Source organism: Pongo abelii, chromosome 1, assembly GCF_028885655.2.
Source record: "Pongo abelii isolate AG06213 chromosome 1, NHGRI_mPonAbe1-v2.0_pri, whole genome shotgun sequence".
Lineage (NCBI taxonomy): Eukaryota > Metazoa > Chordata > Mammalia > Primates > Hominidae > Pongo > Pongo abelii.
The window spans coordinates 94,771,000-94,785,559 of NC_071985.2; the positions used below are offsets into that span (position 1 = coordinate 94,771,000).

Here is a 14,560-nt window from a genome sequence, read left to right on the forward strand (position 1 = left end):
ACTGCACTCCACCCTGGGTGACAGAGCAAGATGTCGTCTCAAAAAAAAAACAAAAAACACACATTGAGGGGGAACAAAGGGGACACTCATCTTTTCATGGAAGCCAAATGGTGCCAGTCAGTCTTTGGGTTCAAGCAATTCTCATGCCTCAGCCTCCCAAGTACCTAGGACTACAGGCGTGCACCACCATGGCTGGCTAATTTATTTGTATTTTTAGTAGAGCCGGGGGTTTTGCTCTGTTGCCCAGGCTAGTATTGAACTCCTGAGCTCAGGCAATCCACCTGCCTTGGCCTCCCAAAGTTCTAGGATTACAGGCGTGAGCCACGGTGCTCAACCCTATCAGTCTTAATTTAGGGTCTGGCTAAAGGTCTCCGTCAGTTCCTTTTGGCTTATTATTGGTCCCTTCGTGGTCACCAAGGAATGACGCAAGTGAACCCCAAATTGGGGCTCAGCCCAGGAGCGTTCTTGGCTTTGCACTGGAAGGAATCATGAATGAGCCAACAGAGTGAATTGAAAGTAAGTTTATTAGAGCAACAGAGGAAGGGAAATGGCTGCTCTGTAAGAGAAGCAGCAGCAGCAGCAGACCTGCGGATTGCTGGCTAGCTGTACGTATACAAAGACAACACAGAAAAAAAATGAAACGGTGCCAAATGCCAAAATACCCAGAGTATCCGGGCATCAGCCCGTGAGGGTCCCCATACCAAATGACGAAAATCCCAGAGCACCTAGGGGGTGGCCAACAGTGACCCTCAAAAGCTTGAGACCTATATAGCCATATATATATGGCTATACTTTGATTATATGCTAAAATAAGGGGCAGATTTTTAATGGATTTTCTGGAAAAGGGGTGAGGATTTCCCGGAACTGAGAGTCCCTCCCCTTTTAAACCATATAAGGTAACATCTGGGGGTTGCCATGGCATTTGTAAACTGTCATGGTGCTGGTGGGAGGTTCTTTTAGCATGCAGATACAAGGAGGGCAACAGGAGGTGGCTTTCATCACCATCTTGCTTTTAGCTGGTTTTGGCCAGTTTCTTTGATCAGCTCCTGTTTTGTTCAGCGGGGTCTTTTGAACAGTGCTTGGAAAACAAGTCCTGCTGATCTCCTACCTCAAATGGAATGTGAGGTGACAATAGGGCCAGCAAGCAAAAATAGAAATCTGAGATTGAAGTTTAACAAGAGGCGAGGACTAGAAATGTTCAGTGTTAGTCATGGTTCTTCTCCATGGAAACAGACATGGCGGGGGAAGAGCAGTGGATTGAAGACAACCTTGCCTTGAGGAAGAAGATAACAGAGAAGGAACAACTGGAGAAGTAATAGTAAAAGTGAAAAGAGGAAGGAGAGCTTTAAGAACAAGGTACTTTAAAATGTAAATTTAAAATTTAGTAGCAAAGGAGGGATAAGGATAATACCTGAGAAAAAGGTTACATTTGAAGATTGATGATCTTAGAGAGTAGACTCAGGAGTTTGTTGGGGAAAGGACATTATATGAAGCAGTTAAAGAGGAAGGAATGGGGCTGGGAACAGTGGCTCACACCTGTAATCCCAACACTTTGGAAGGCCAAGGTGTGAGGGTCTTGTGGCCAGGAGTTCAAGAACAGCCTGGGCAACATAGCTAGGTTCCATCTCTACAGAAAACTTTTAAAAATTAGCCAAGTGTGGTAGTGCATACCTGTAGTCCTAGCTACTCAGGAGTAGCTAGGAGGATAGCTTGAGCCCAGGAGTTCAAGGTTGCAGTGAGCTCTGATCGTACCACTGCATTGCAGCCTGGGTGACAGAGCAAGACCTTGTCTGTAAAAAAAAGAAAAAGGAGGAGGAATGAAACCCCAGAGATTTCTTTCTTTCTTTCCCCTCTCTCCCCCATCCCCCTCCTCCCCTCCTCCCTTCCTCCCCTCCTCCTCTCCTCCCCTCTACTCCCCACTCTCCTCTTCCCTCTTATCCCCTTCCTTCCCCTCCCCTCCCCTTCCTTCTCTTTTTTTATTTTTAGACGGAGTCTTGCTTTGTTGGCCAGGCTGGAGTGCAGTGGCGTGATCTCGGCTCACTGCAAGCTCCACCTCCCGGGTTCATGCCATTCTTCTGCCTCAGCCTCCCGAGTAGCTGGGACTACAGGCGCCTGCCACCATGCCCGGCTAATTTTTTGTATTTTTAGTAGAGATGGGGTTTCCCTGTAGCCAGGATGGTCTCGATCTCCTGACCTTGTGATCTGCCCGCCTCGGCCTCCCAAAGTGCTGGGATTATAGGCGTGAGCCACCATGCCCAGCTTTCCTTCCTTTTTTTGCAGTGGGAGAATGGGTGAGAAATAGCTAGAGAAGGCAGCAAGATTATTGCATATTTTTTCAAGATAAGTTGCAGAAGGAACTAGAGGAAATTATAAGATTAAAATGCTAGAGAAGGAATGGATAAATAACTATGGGTTCATAGTCATTCAGTTATTGATAAGTGTAATTAAGAGATTTTAAAAATCAGTTTACAGATATCCGGATTTAAATAAACATTTATTGTTTAGTGTTATTTGTGATATCACTCTCCTTCATTAATCTGGAGAATTGAAAATTGATTATACTACTTTGCACTTTAATTAGTTGTATATACAAGTAATAGCAATGAAAGTACACTATGAGTGTCTCTCCAGAATTTTTCTTCAAGTAACTTTTTTTTTTTTTTTTTTTTTGCCAATCAGATAATGTAACACAAAACAGAGAGGAAGAAAGAAAGATTGACAATTCACATATATCTACTTTGGAAAATATTGAAAACTTTAAAGGAGAAAATAAAAATCATCCGTAGCCCTGCTATTTAGTACGTGTTTTTGTTGTTTTACTTTAAGTAACATTTTAGTTTTCTGATTATGAAAGCAGCAGCATCATATACACTGTAGAAAAAATGAAAATACTACATAGAAAGATAGTTGGATTATTTTGAAGTATTGACATTTCGTTACAATTGATACCTTTTTGTTGTTGTTATTGTTTGTTTGTTTGTTTTTGAGACAGAGTCTCGCTCTGTCACCCAGGCTGGAGTGCAGTGGCATGATCTCGGCTCACCGCAACCTCCACTTCCTGGGTTCAAGCAATTCTCCTGCCTCAGCCTCCCGAGTAGCTGGGATTACAGGCGCCTGCCACCACGCCTGGCTAATTTTTGTATTTTCAGTAGAGGTGGGGTTTCCCCATGTTGGTCAGGCTGATCTCGAACTCCTGACCTTGTGATCCACCTGCCTCGGCCTCCCAAAGTGCTGGAATTACGGTGTGAGCCACTGCGCCGGGTGCACCTTGCCGGGCAATACATTGTTAAATCATGTTTCTTTTTTCTTTTTTTTTCTTTCTTTCTTTTTCTTTTTTTTTTTTTTTTTTTTGAGACGGAGTCTCGCTTTGTTGCCCAGGTTGGAGTGTAGTGGCGTGATCTTAGCTCACTGCAACCTCCACCTCCCGGGCTCAGGTGATTCTCTTGCCTCAGCCTCCCGAGTAGCTGGGATTACAGGCATGTGCCACTGCGCCTGGCTAATTTTTGTATTTTTAGTAGAGATAGGGTTTTGCCATGTTGGCCAGGCTGGTCTTGAACTCCTGATCTCAAGTGATCCACCCACCTCGGCCTTCCATAGTGTTGGGATTACAGGCTGGAGTGCAGTGGTGTGATTTCGGCTCACTGCAAGCTCCGCCTCCTGGGTTTGCATTGCCCAGCCTAAATCATGTTTCTTGACTGCAAGTGTTAGTGTTTAAACCTTTTTTTTTTTTTTTTTTTTTAAAGAGATGAGGTCTCACTCTGTCATCCAGGCTATAGTCCAGTGGTACGATCATAGCTCACTGCAGCTTCTGACTCCTGGGCTGAACTGATCCTACCAAGTAACTGGGACTATAGGCAGGAGCCACATTATCCAGCTAAAAAAAGCTGGGACTACAGACCTGCACCACCACACCCAGCTTTTTTTTTTTTTTTTTTTGACTTTTTGCAGACACAAGGTCTCTATAAGTTGCCCAGCATGGAAATGTTTTTTGTTTGTTTGTTTGTTTTTTTATCAGGTGAGGTCTCATAATTCACTGCAACCTATAATTCCTGGCCTTAAATGATCCTGCTGCCTCAGCCTCCTAAAGTGCTGGGCTTACAGGTATGAGCCACTGGGCTCAACTAGAAATAACTTTTTATTTATTTATTTATTTATTTTTAGAGAGACAGAGTCTTACTCTGTAGCCCAGGCTAGAGTGCAGCAGCACAATAATGGCTCACTACAACCTCTAACTCTTGGCTTCAAGTAATCCTTCTGCCTTGGCCTCCCAAAACGCTGGAATTACAGGCATGAAGCCACAAATGACTTTTTTTTTTTTAGACAGGGTCCCACTGTGTTACCTAGGCTGGAGTACAGCAGTGCAGTTACAGCTCACTGCTGCCTCGACCTCCTAGGCTTAAGTGATTCTCCCACCTTAGCCTCCCAAGTAGCTGGAACTACAGGTGTGCACCACCATGCCTGGCTAATTTTTGTATTTTTTGTGGAGACAGCGTTTCACCACATTAGCCAGGCTGGTATCAAACTCCTGAGCTCAAGTGACCTGTCCACCTCAGCCTCCCATGGTGCTGGGATTACAGCCATGAGCCACCATGCCCAGCCCACAAATCACTTTTTAAACAAGCATACCAGAACTTTTAAATCTAAGCAAGTATTGCCCTTCAAAACACAGAAGTTCACTTTGGTAGGCAGAGCCTCTTCCACTGACATTTTTACTACTTAAAAAATATTTGGGATCAGACATGGTGGCTCACAGCTATCCCTGTACATTGGGAGGCTGAGGTGGGAGGATTGCTTAAGGCCAGGAGTTCAAGACCAGACTTGGCAACATAGTGAGACCCCATCTCTACAAAAATAAAATAAAATTAGCTGGGCATGGTGGCAGGAACCTGTAGTCTTAGCTACTTGGGATGCTGAGGTGGAAGGATCACTTGAGCCCAGGAGGTTGAGGCCACAGTGAGCTGAGATCGCACCACTGCACTCCAGCCTAGGGGACAGAGCAAGACCCTGTCTCAGCAACAACAAAAAATTGGAACTACTTGGCCAGGTGCAGTGGCTTGTGCCTGTAATCCCAGCACTTTGGGAGGCGGAGGTGGGCGGGTCACGTGAGGTCAGGAGTTCGAGACCAGCCTGACCAACATGGAGAAACCCCATCTCTACTAAAAATACAAAATTAGCTGGGCGTGGTGGTGCATGCCTATAATCCCAGCCACTCAGGAGGCTAAGCCAGGAGAATTTCTTGAACTCGGGAGGTGGAGGTTGTGGTGAGCTGAGATCGTGCCATTGCACTCCAGCTTAGGCAACAAGAGTGGAACTCCGTCTCAAGAAAAAAAAAAAAAAATGGAACTACTTTTTAAAACTGTCCCTGCAGGGCTGAGTGCGGTGGCTCATGCCTGTAATCCCAGCACTTTGGGAGGCCTAGAGGGACAGATTACCTGAGGTCAGGAGTTCAAGACCAGCCTGGCCAACATGGTAAAACCATGGTAAAACCATCTCTACTAAAAATAAAAAATCAGCTGGGCGTGGTGACACACGCCTGTAATCCCAGCTACTTGGGAGGCTGAGGCAGGAGAATTGCTTGAGCCTGGGAGACGGAGGTTGCAGTGAGCCAAGATCTTGCCACCGTACTCCAGCCTGGCCCACAGAGCGAGACTCTGTCTGGAAAAAAAACAAAAAAACTGTCCCTGCAAACACATTATCAGCTGCACCACAAAATCATTTTTCATACTCTATCTGGAGGAAATGTTCCTTTTTTTCTCTCTGATTCTACAATGCTTTTCAATTTAATTCCCCTTCCCAGAGCTCTTTAGGACCCCACCTTCCTTTATAGATATGCTGGATGCTAAAAGACCTCAGAAAGAGAAGGTGAGCAGAATAAGAGAAATAGAGAAAGCAAAACCTTATTCAGAGCATATCTGTAAGTTATTTACTGCCAGCCTAAGAACTGTATGTTGATAACATCAAAATTATTATTTTCTAATTTATATTTATTTGTTTATTTTTTGGAGACAGTGCCTCGCTCTGTCGCCCAGGCTGGAATGCAGTGGTGCAACCTTGGCTCACTGCAACCTCTGCCTCACCGGTTCAGGTGATTCTCATGTCTGTTGAATAGCTGGGATTACAGGCACCTGCCACCATGCCTGGCTAATTTTTTGTATTTTAGTAGAGACGAGGTTTTACCATGTTACCCAGCATGGTCTCGAACTCCTGAGCTCAGGCAATCCGCCCACCTTGGCCTCCCAAAGTGCTAGGACTACAGGTGTGAACCACCATGCCTGGCTGATCATAACATCAAAATTAGCTGAGAACAGTACAAATCAACTAATTATAAGCTAAAATCATGCTACTCACTTTTAGGAGGCAAAGAAAGAAGCATAAGTGGAAATTAGGGTATGTAAGTCAAATTCAGAAGAACAAGTAAAATTCTATTAGAATAAACACCATTAAAGCAGAAGATTGAGCTGGATGGTGTGATGGAAGTAAGCTATAACAATGCCAGTGCACTCCAGGCTAGGCGACAGAGTGAGACCCAAGTATAAAGACTGGCTATGTGTTTTGAAAGAAAATGTTCAACTAAGTAATAAACTAGGGAAAAAAATTCAGAAATATAAAAAGTACACAGTGAAAATTTAGGCATCCTTTCACTCTGTACTCTTGCTCCCCAAGTCCTCTTCCCAGGTAACTGTTAAACAATTTTTTGTGTATAGTCCAGAGATTTTCTGTATATATGCAAGCTCTTTTCTTGATAGCCTGATTTCTGATGTTTACTTTTTTTTTTGAGACAGAGTCTCTCTCTGTTGCCCAGGCTGGAGTTCAGTGGTGCGATCTCCGCACACTGCAACCTCTGCCTCCTGGGTTCAAGCAATTCTCCTACCTCAGCATCCCAAGTAGCTGAGATTACAGGTGCCCGCCGCCATGCCTGGCTAATTTTTTGTATTTTTAGTAGAGACGGGGTTTTGCCATGTTGGGCAAGCTGGTCTCGAACTCCTGACCTCAAGTGATCCACCCATCTCAGCCTCCCAAAGTGCTGAGATTACAGGAGTGAGCCACTGCGCCCAGCATTCTTTTTTTGTTTGTTTGTTTTGTTTGAGATGGAGTTTCGCTCTGTTGCCCAGGCTGGAGTGGAGTGGCACTACTATCTTGGCTCACTGCAACGTCTGCCTCCCAGGTTCAAGTGATTCTCCTGCCTCAGCCTCCCAAGTAACTGGGATTACAGGTGCCTGCCACCATGCCTGGCTTATTTTTGTATTTTTTTTACAGCCGAGGTTTTATCATGTTGGCCAGGCTGGTCTCCCAACTCCTGACCTTAAGTGATCTGCCTGCCTCAGCCTTCCAAAGTGCTGAGATTACAGATGTGAGCCACTGCGCCCAGCCTACTTTTAATACTACATGAATATTTCTTTGCGTGTGTGTGTGTGTGTGTGTGTGACAGTGTGTGACAGTGTCTTGCTCTGACACCCAGGCTGGAGTGCAATGGCATGATCACAGCTCACAGCAGCCTTGAACTCCAGGGCCCAAATGATTCTCCCACCACACCCTCCTAAGTAGCTGGGACCACAGGTGTGTATCACCACACCCAGCTAATTTTAGAGCTCTACATTTTTGTAGAGACAAGGTATCTCCAAATGTTGCCCAGGCTGGTCCCGAACTTCTGGATCCTGGCTCAAGCGATCTTCTTGCCCTGGCCTCCCAAAGTAATGGGATTACAAGTGTGAGCCACCTGGCCTAGCCTAATTTTTTTATTTTTATTTTTAGTAGAGACAAAGCCTCGATATGTTGCTCAGACTGGTCTCAAACTCCTGGGTTCCAGTGATCCTACTGCCTCAGCCTCCCAAAGTGCTGGGATTATAGTCATGAGCCACCTCATGACTATAAGCACCTGGCTTTTTTTTTTTTTGCGCAACAGGGTCTTGCTGCATTGTCCAGTCTGGAGTGCAGTGGTGCAATCGTATCTCCCTGTAACCTCAAAATCCTGGCCTCAAGCCATCTTCCCAGCTCAGCCCCCCCAGGTAACTAGGACTACAAGCATGCACCATCACCCCTTTTTTCTCTGTCTTTTTAATGCTGTCCTCACCTACTCCCCCGACAAAGGGAGTGTTTATGAAGTGTTAAGGTGAGAAAGTTGCCTAATGAACTGTAGAACCATATATTTATAATTTTATGGTGACAATTACTCTTCTGCTCTGCCAAACTGATTTACAAAGTCAGGGCACTTTTATGATTATAGTTGATGAAATATGGTGTTAATGGTAATCTATATAAAATGTCATCAGGAATTTCCTCTACAATTACGAGTCTGATTTTTCATAGGAAAAAATGCAAAACTGAAAACATATTAGAAATAAAAAGACCTTAGCAATTACCTAGTTTAACTCCCTGAGTTTACAGATGAGTAAATTGGATCTGAGCTTTGATTTAAGAGAGGAAAATTCCTGTATAGTATATGCTTAATTCATGAAGTTGTCTACCTAAAAAGACTATAATAAGATGCTGAATTCTACAACAGAGTATGATTGAGAATGGTCAAAGTGTGGAGCAATATTTGTGATTCTTCCAGGGAAACCTCAAATGAATTCTGAAGGGGAGATACCTTCACTGCCATCAGGCAGCCAATCTGCAAAACCAGTAAGCCAGCCCAGGAAATCAACCCAGCCAGATGTTTGTGCCCCTCCTCAAGAAAAGCCACTCAGGACTCTGTTTCACCAACCTGAGGAAGAGATAGAAGATGGTGGACTCTTCATTCCAATGGGTAGGCTTTCTTTTTCTTTTTAATTAAATGAAACCTCTTTATTGAAGTATAATATGTAGAAAGCTGCACATGTCCTGAGATATCCTGAATTCACTATATTTTCACAAATTTAATACACCGTTGTAAGCAGGACCCAGATCAAGATAGAGAATGTTATCAATACCCAGAAGTCCATCTTGTCTTCCCTTTCAATTATCCTCTACCCATAGGTTAACCACTATCCTGATGTCTAGCATCATATATTGGTTCAGTTGTATTTTTTTTTTTTTTTTTTTTTTTTGAGACGGAGTTTTGTTCTTGTCACCCAGGCTGGAGTACAGGGGCGTGATCTCGGCTCATGGCAACTGCTGCCTCCTGGGTTCAAGCGATTCTTCTGCCTCAGCCTCTGGAGTAGCTGGGATTACAGGTGCCCGCCACCACACCTGGCTTAATTTTTGTATGTTTAGTAGAGACAGGGTTTTGCTATGTTGGCCAGGCTGGTCTGGAACTCCTGACTTCAGGTGATCCACCCACCTTGGCTTCACAAAGTGCTGGGATTACGGGTGTGAGCCACTGCTCCTAGCCAGTTGTTTTGTCTTTTTGTCTTTTATTTGAATGGAATCGTGTGTATATTTTATAACTGCCTTTTTTTTTTTGAAGACAGGGTCTCACTCTGTCACTCAGACTGGAGTGTAGTGGTGCCATCACGGCTCACTGTGGCCTTGACCTCCTGGGTTAAAGTGATCTTTTTGTCTCAGCCCTAAGTAGCTGGGAGTATAAGCGCGTGCCGTCACAGCCAGCTAATTTTTTTTTTCTTTTTTTTTTGAGACAGAGTCTCGCTTTGTTGCCCAGGCTGCTGGAATGCAATGGCTTGATCTCAGGTCACTGCAACCTCCGCCTCCCAGGTTCAAGCGATTCTCCCGCCTCGGCATCCCTAGTAGCTGGGATTACAGGCACCCATCATCATGCCCAGCTAATTTTTGTATTTTTTGTAGAGACGGGGTTTCACCATGTTGGCCAGGCTGGTCTTGAACTCCTGACCTCAGGTGATCTGCCTGCCTTGGCTTTCCAAAGTGCTGGGATTACAGGTGTGAGCCACCGCACCCGGCCCAGCCAGCTAATTTTTAAAATTTTTTTGTAGAGACGGAGCCCCACTGTATTGCCCAGGCTGGTCTCAAACTGCTGTGCTCAATTGATCCTCTTGCCTCAGTCTCCCAAAGTGTTGGGATGACAGGTGTGAACCACCGTGCCTGGCATTGTGACTGCGTTTATTCTCTCAATTTTTTTTTTTTTTTTTTTTGAGACAGAGTCTTGCTCTGTCACCCAGACTGGAGTGCAGTAGCGCTATCTCGGCTCACTGCAGTGTCCGCCTCCCGGGTTCCAGCAATTCTCCTGCCTCAGCCTCCTGGGTAGCTGAGATTACTGGCATGGCCACCATGCAGGGCTAGTTTTTTTATTTTTAGTAGAGACGGGCTTTCATCATGTTGGCCAGGCTGGTCTCTAACTCCTGACCTCAGGTGATCTGCCCGCCTCGGCCTCCCAACGTGCTAGGATTACAGGCATGAGCCACCGTGCCCGGCCTCAACATTGTTTTATGAAATTCATCCATATTCTTGGATGTACTTGTAGATTGTTCATTTTTATTGCTGTATATCATTCTGTTGTTTGAATATTTTATGTATGTTTTCTTTTCTTTAATTTTTTTTTTAGAGATAGGTACTGCTCTGTCACCCAGGCTGGAAGTTCAGTGCCACGGTCATAGCTCACTGCAACTTGAACTCTTAGGTTCAAGTGATCTTCCCACTTCAGCCTCCCCAGCAACTGGGACTCTAGGTGCACGCCACAATGCCTGGCTAATTTTCATTTTTATTTTATTATTATTATTTTTTTAGAGATGGTTTTCACTATGTTGCCCAGGCTGGTTTTGTATTTCTGGGCTCGAGCAGTCCCTCCTTGATCTTTCAAAGTGCTGGGATTACAAGCATGAGCCTCCTCACCTGGTCTGCTTTACGTTTTCTTTATCCATTCAACTCTTTGTTTTGTTTTTTCTTTTTGCTTCCTTCTGCCCATTGTTACCCATTCAATTCTTCTTTTTTTTTTTTTTGTTTGTTTGTTTGTTTGTTTGAGACAAACCTTTTTTTTTGAGCCAGAGTCTCACTCTGTCGCCCAGGCTGGAGTGCAATGGTGTGATCTCGGCTCACTGCAACCTCCACCTCCTGGGTTCAGGTGATTCTCCTGCCTCAGTCTCCTGAGTAGCTGGGATTACAGGTGTGCTCCACCACTCCCCCGCTAATTTTTGTATTTTTCGTAGAGATGGGGTTTCATCATGTTGGTCTGGCTGATCTCGAAGTCCTGACCTCATGATCCACCTGCCTCAGCCTCCCGAAGTGCTGGGATTACAGGCATGAGCCACCGTGCCTAGCCTTTTTTTTTTTTTTTTTTTGATGTGAAGTTTTGCTCTTGTCGCCCAGGCTGGAGTGCAATGGTGCAATCTCGGCTCACTGCAACCGCTCCCTCCTGGGTTCAAGCGATTCTCCTGCCTCAGCTTCCCAAGTAGCTGGGACTACAGGCTTGTGCCACCACGGCCGGCTAATTTTTTTTTTTTTTTTAGTAGAGACAGCGTTTCACCATGTTGGTCAGGCTGGTCTTAAACTCCTGACCTCAAATGATCTGCCCGCCTTGGCCTCCCAAAGTGCTGGGTCACAGGTGCAAACCACTGCACCTGGCCCCATTCAATTCTTGATGAGCATTTGGATACTTTTCAGTTGTGGGCTACTGTGAGTGGTGCTGCTGTGAACATTCTATAGATTTTTTGCTGAACATGTGTACTTCTTTTTGGTTGGGTGGAAATGCTAGCTTATAAGGTTAGGCATCCTTAAAATTCTTTTGAAATACTGAATTTTTTATTGTGAAACATAACACAGACACATGACTAAAGACTTCTTTATTTGATTTAGCAAATGGTTTTTGTGTGTGTGTGTGAATCTTGCTCCGTCGCCCAGGCTTGAGTGCAGTGGTGTGATCTCGGCTCACTGCACCCTCCGTCTCCTGGGTTCAAGTGATTCTCCTGTCTCAGCCTCCTGAGTAATTGGGATTACAGGGACAAACCACCATGCCCGGCTAATTTTGTATTTTCAGTAGAGACGAGGTTTCACCATGTTGGCCAGGCTGGTCTTGAACTTCTGACCTCAGGTGACCCACCTGCCTTGGGCTCCCAAGGGGCTGGGATTATAGGTGTGAGCCACTGCATCCAGCCTCACTTTGGCAAATGGTTTTAAAATGGACACCTAATTTTTCTTATTGCATATTCTAGAACTTCATTACTATGTAGATTATAAGTAGTAGTGATAGTCGACATCTGTGTCTTATTTCTGAACAAAATAGGAAAATGTTCAGTATTCCTTCATTATATATGAGGATAGTTATAGGCTTTTCATAGAAATATTTTTTAGGTTAAGGAAATAATTTTCCTAAGTTTTCTGAGTTTTTTCATATATTGAATTTCATCAAATGCTTTTTCCTATCTCTATTAAGATCAGGTTTTTTTCTCTTTCATTTTGTTAATGTAGTAAGTTTCATTAGGTTTAATGAGATATAAAATAAAATGTATCTGATGAGTTTTGAAAAATATGTACAGTTGGGCCAGGCATGGTGGCTCACGCCTGTAATCCCAGCGCTTTGGGAGGCTGATGTGAGTGGATCACCTGAGGTCGGGAGTTTGAGACCAGCATGAGCAACATGGAGAAACCCCGTCTCTACTAAAAATACAAAATTAGCCGGGCGTGGTGGCACGTGCCTGTAATCCCAGCACTTTGGGAGGCTGAGGCAGGCGGATCACCTGAGGTCGGGAGTTCAATACCAGCCTAACCAACATGGAGAAACCCTATCTCTACTAAAAATACAAAATTAGCCAGGCGTGGTGGCACATGCCTGTAATCCCAGCTACTCAGGAGGCTGAGGCAGGAGAATCACTTGAACCCAGGAGGCGGAGGTTGCGGTGAGCCGAGATTGCACCATTGCACTCCAGCCTGGGCAACAAAGAGCGAAAACTCTGTCTCAAAAAAACAAAAGAAAGAAAAATATATACAGTTGTGTTAACTGCTACCACAACCAATGTGGAACATTTCTGTCACCCCAAAAGTTGCCTAATTCCCCTTTGCTATCCCCCTTTCTCAAACATTGGCGACCACTGATTTCTATTTCCATAGTTTTGCATCTTCTATGCAAATGTTCTGTACTGGTTGTACCGTCATATAATATGTGTCCTTTTACATCTGGTTTCTTTCACTTGGCATAATGCTTTTGAGATTTATCCACTTTACTGTTGGCTTTCTGGGCTAACAATGTTCTATACTGGGTATACCGTCATATGTGTCCTCTTACATCTGGTTTCTTTCACTTGGCATAATGCTTTTGAGATTTATCCACTTTACTGTTGGCTTTCTGGGCTAAGTTCCTGGAGCAGCTATTTTGGAATTCTGGTGATGCTCTTGGTTTATTTGCAGAAGAACAAGACAATGAAGAAAGTGAGAAAAGGAGAAAAAAGAAAAAGGGTACCAAGAGGAAACGAGATGGAAGGGGTCAAGAAGGGACCTTGACATATGACGTGAAACTGGACGACATGCTTGACCGTACCTTAGAGGATGGTGCCAAGCAGCACAATCTAACAGCGGTCAATGTCCGAAACATCCTTCATGTGAGTAAGACTGGGGCAGCTATGTAAATGGAAGGGAACTTTTTCATGGAAAGCATATAAAAATGTTCAGCAAATTCTTGACTCTTGATATGTGAATTACCAATTTTGTGGGTTACCTGTGACAGAACATTTTATGTTTTTACATGGTTAAGATAGCTTTCTCCATGCACTCAGTACAAGTTTGAAATGTGAACACATGTTAAAGAAGAATTTAATTGGAAAGTTAAACTGTTCCTGTTTCCTTCCACTGATTTTCATATTTACTGTATTGTTTAGCAGATTCAATGTTGATAATGTTCATAGTGGGTTTACTCTTTGTGGGTCGATATGTCTAAAAAGATGCCTGGTTAATAGTTTATTGCACTTTGTACATATGTAAATACTTTTCTTGATATGTAGCAACACAGCTATTTGCAGAGCCTTTGCTCTTTGTTACTTTCTCTTAAGCATATAGTTACTTACCTCACGATCTCCATTTATGTGAGCCATTCCTGTTCCTAGTAGCAGCTAATGAGATTGGTTCATTTGCTGCTACATTGTTTGAAACTGTGTGGTTCTGGCCAAAATTTACTTCTGCCTTCTTTGCTTTCAGTTGCCTTGCTTTACCCCAGTCTGATGCTATTCGAGTATATGGTTCTCATTTGTCCTGTACATAGGTCTAACAGTTACATGGAGAGGTGAGTATTGTCTAGGTGACAAACCCTTGTTGCATAAAGTGAAATTTCATCTTTCTCCAGGAAGTAATCACAAATGAACACGTGGTAGCTATGATGAAAGCAGCCATCAGTGAGACGGAAGATATGCCAATGTTTGTGAGTAGTTGATTATCACTCTTTTAATGTCTTGGAACAGAGTTATCTGTAAACTGGCTAAGGGTAGGAGGTCACTTAGGAGTTTGTAAACAGTTTGGCAGCTGGGGTTAAAGTTAGCATCTCAAAACATAAGAATTACGTGGTAATTTTTACTTATTTTATTTGTTATTTTTTAATTATTATTATTATTTTATTATTTATTTTTTTTTTGAGACGGAGTCTCACTCTGTCGCCCAGGCTGGAGTGCAGTGGCGTGATCTCGGCTCGCTGCAAGCTCCGCCTCCCGGGTTCAGGCCATTGTCCTGCCTCAGCCTCCTGAGTAGCTGG

The 14,560-nt window shown here is 44.0% G+C and overlaps 1 protein-coding gene across 19 annotated transcripts in view; it reads left to right on the plus strand.

Annotated features, from left to right (window-relative positions):
• Nucleotides 1-14,560, plus strand: part of GON4L (gon-4 like) — a 111,238-nt gene that overhangs the window by 23,879 nt on the left and 72,799 nt on the right. For 13 of the 19 annotated variants that reach the window (XM_054551546.2, XM_054551560.2, XM_009243190.3 and 10 more), the window contains 3 exons: nucleotides 8,555-8,746; nucleotides 13,231-13,421; nucleotides 14,159-14,233. In XM_054551546.2, coding sequence (XP_054407521.1) covers nucleotides 8,555-8,746; nucleotides 13,231-13,421; nucleotides 14,159-14,233 — 458 coding nt within the window. Of the gene's footprint in view, nucleotides 1-1,233; nucleotides 1,357-2,679; nucleotides 2,799-7,903; nucleotides 8,007-8,554; nucleotides 8,747-13,230; nucleotides 13,422-14,158; nucleotides 14,234-14,560 lie in introns of those variants that run through there. The other 6 variants (XM_063717170.1, XM_063717178.1, XM_054551579.2 and 3 more) reach the window with 6 other exon arrangements.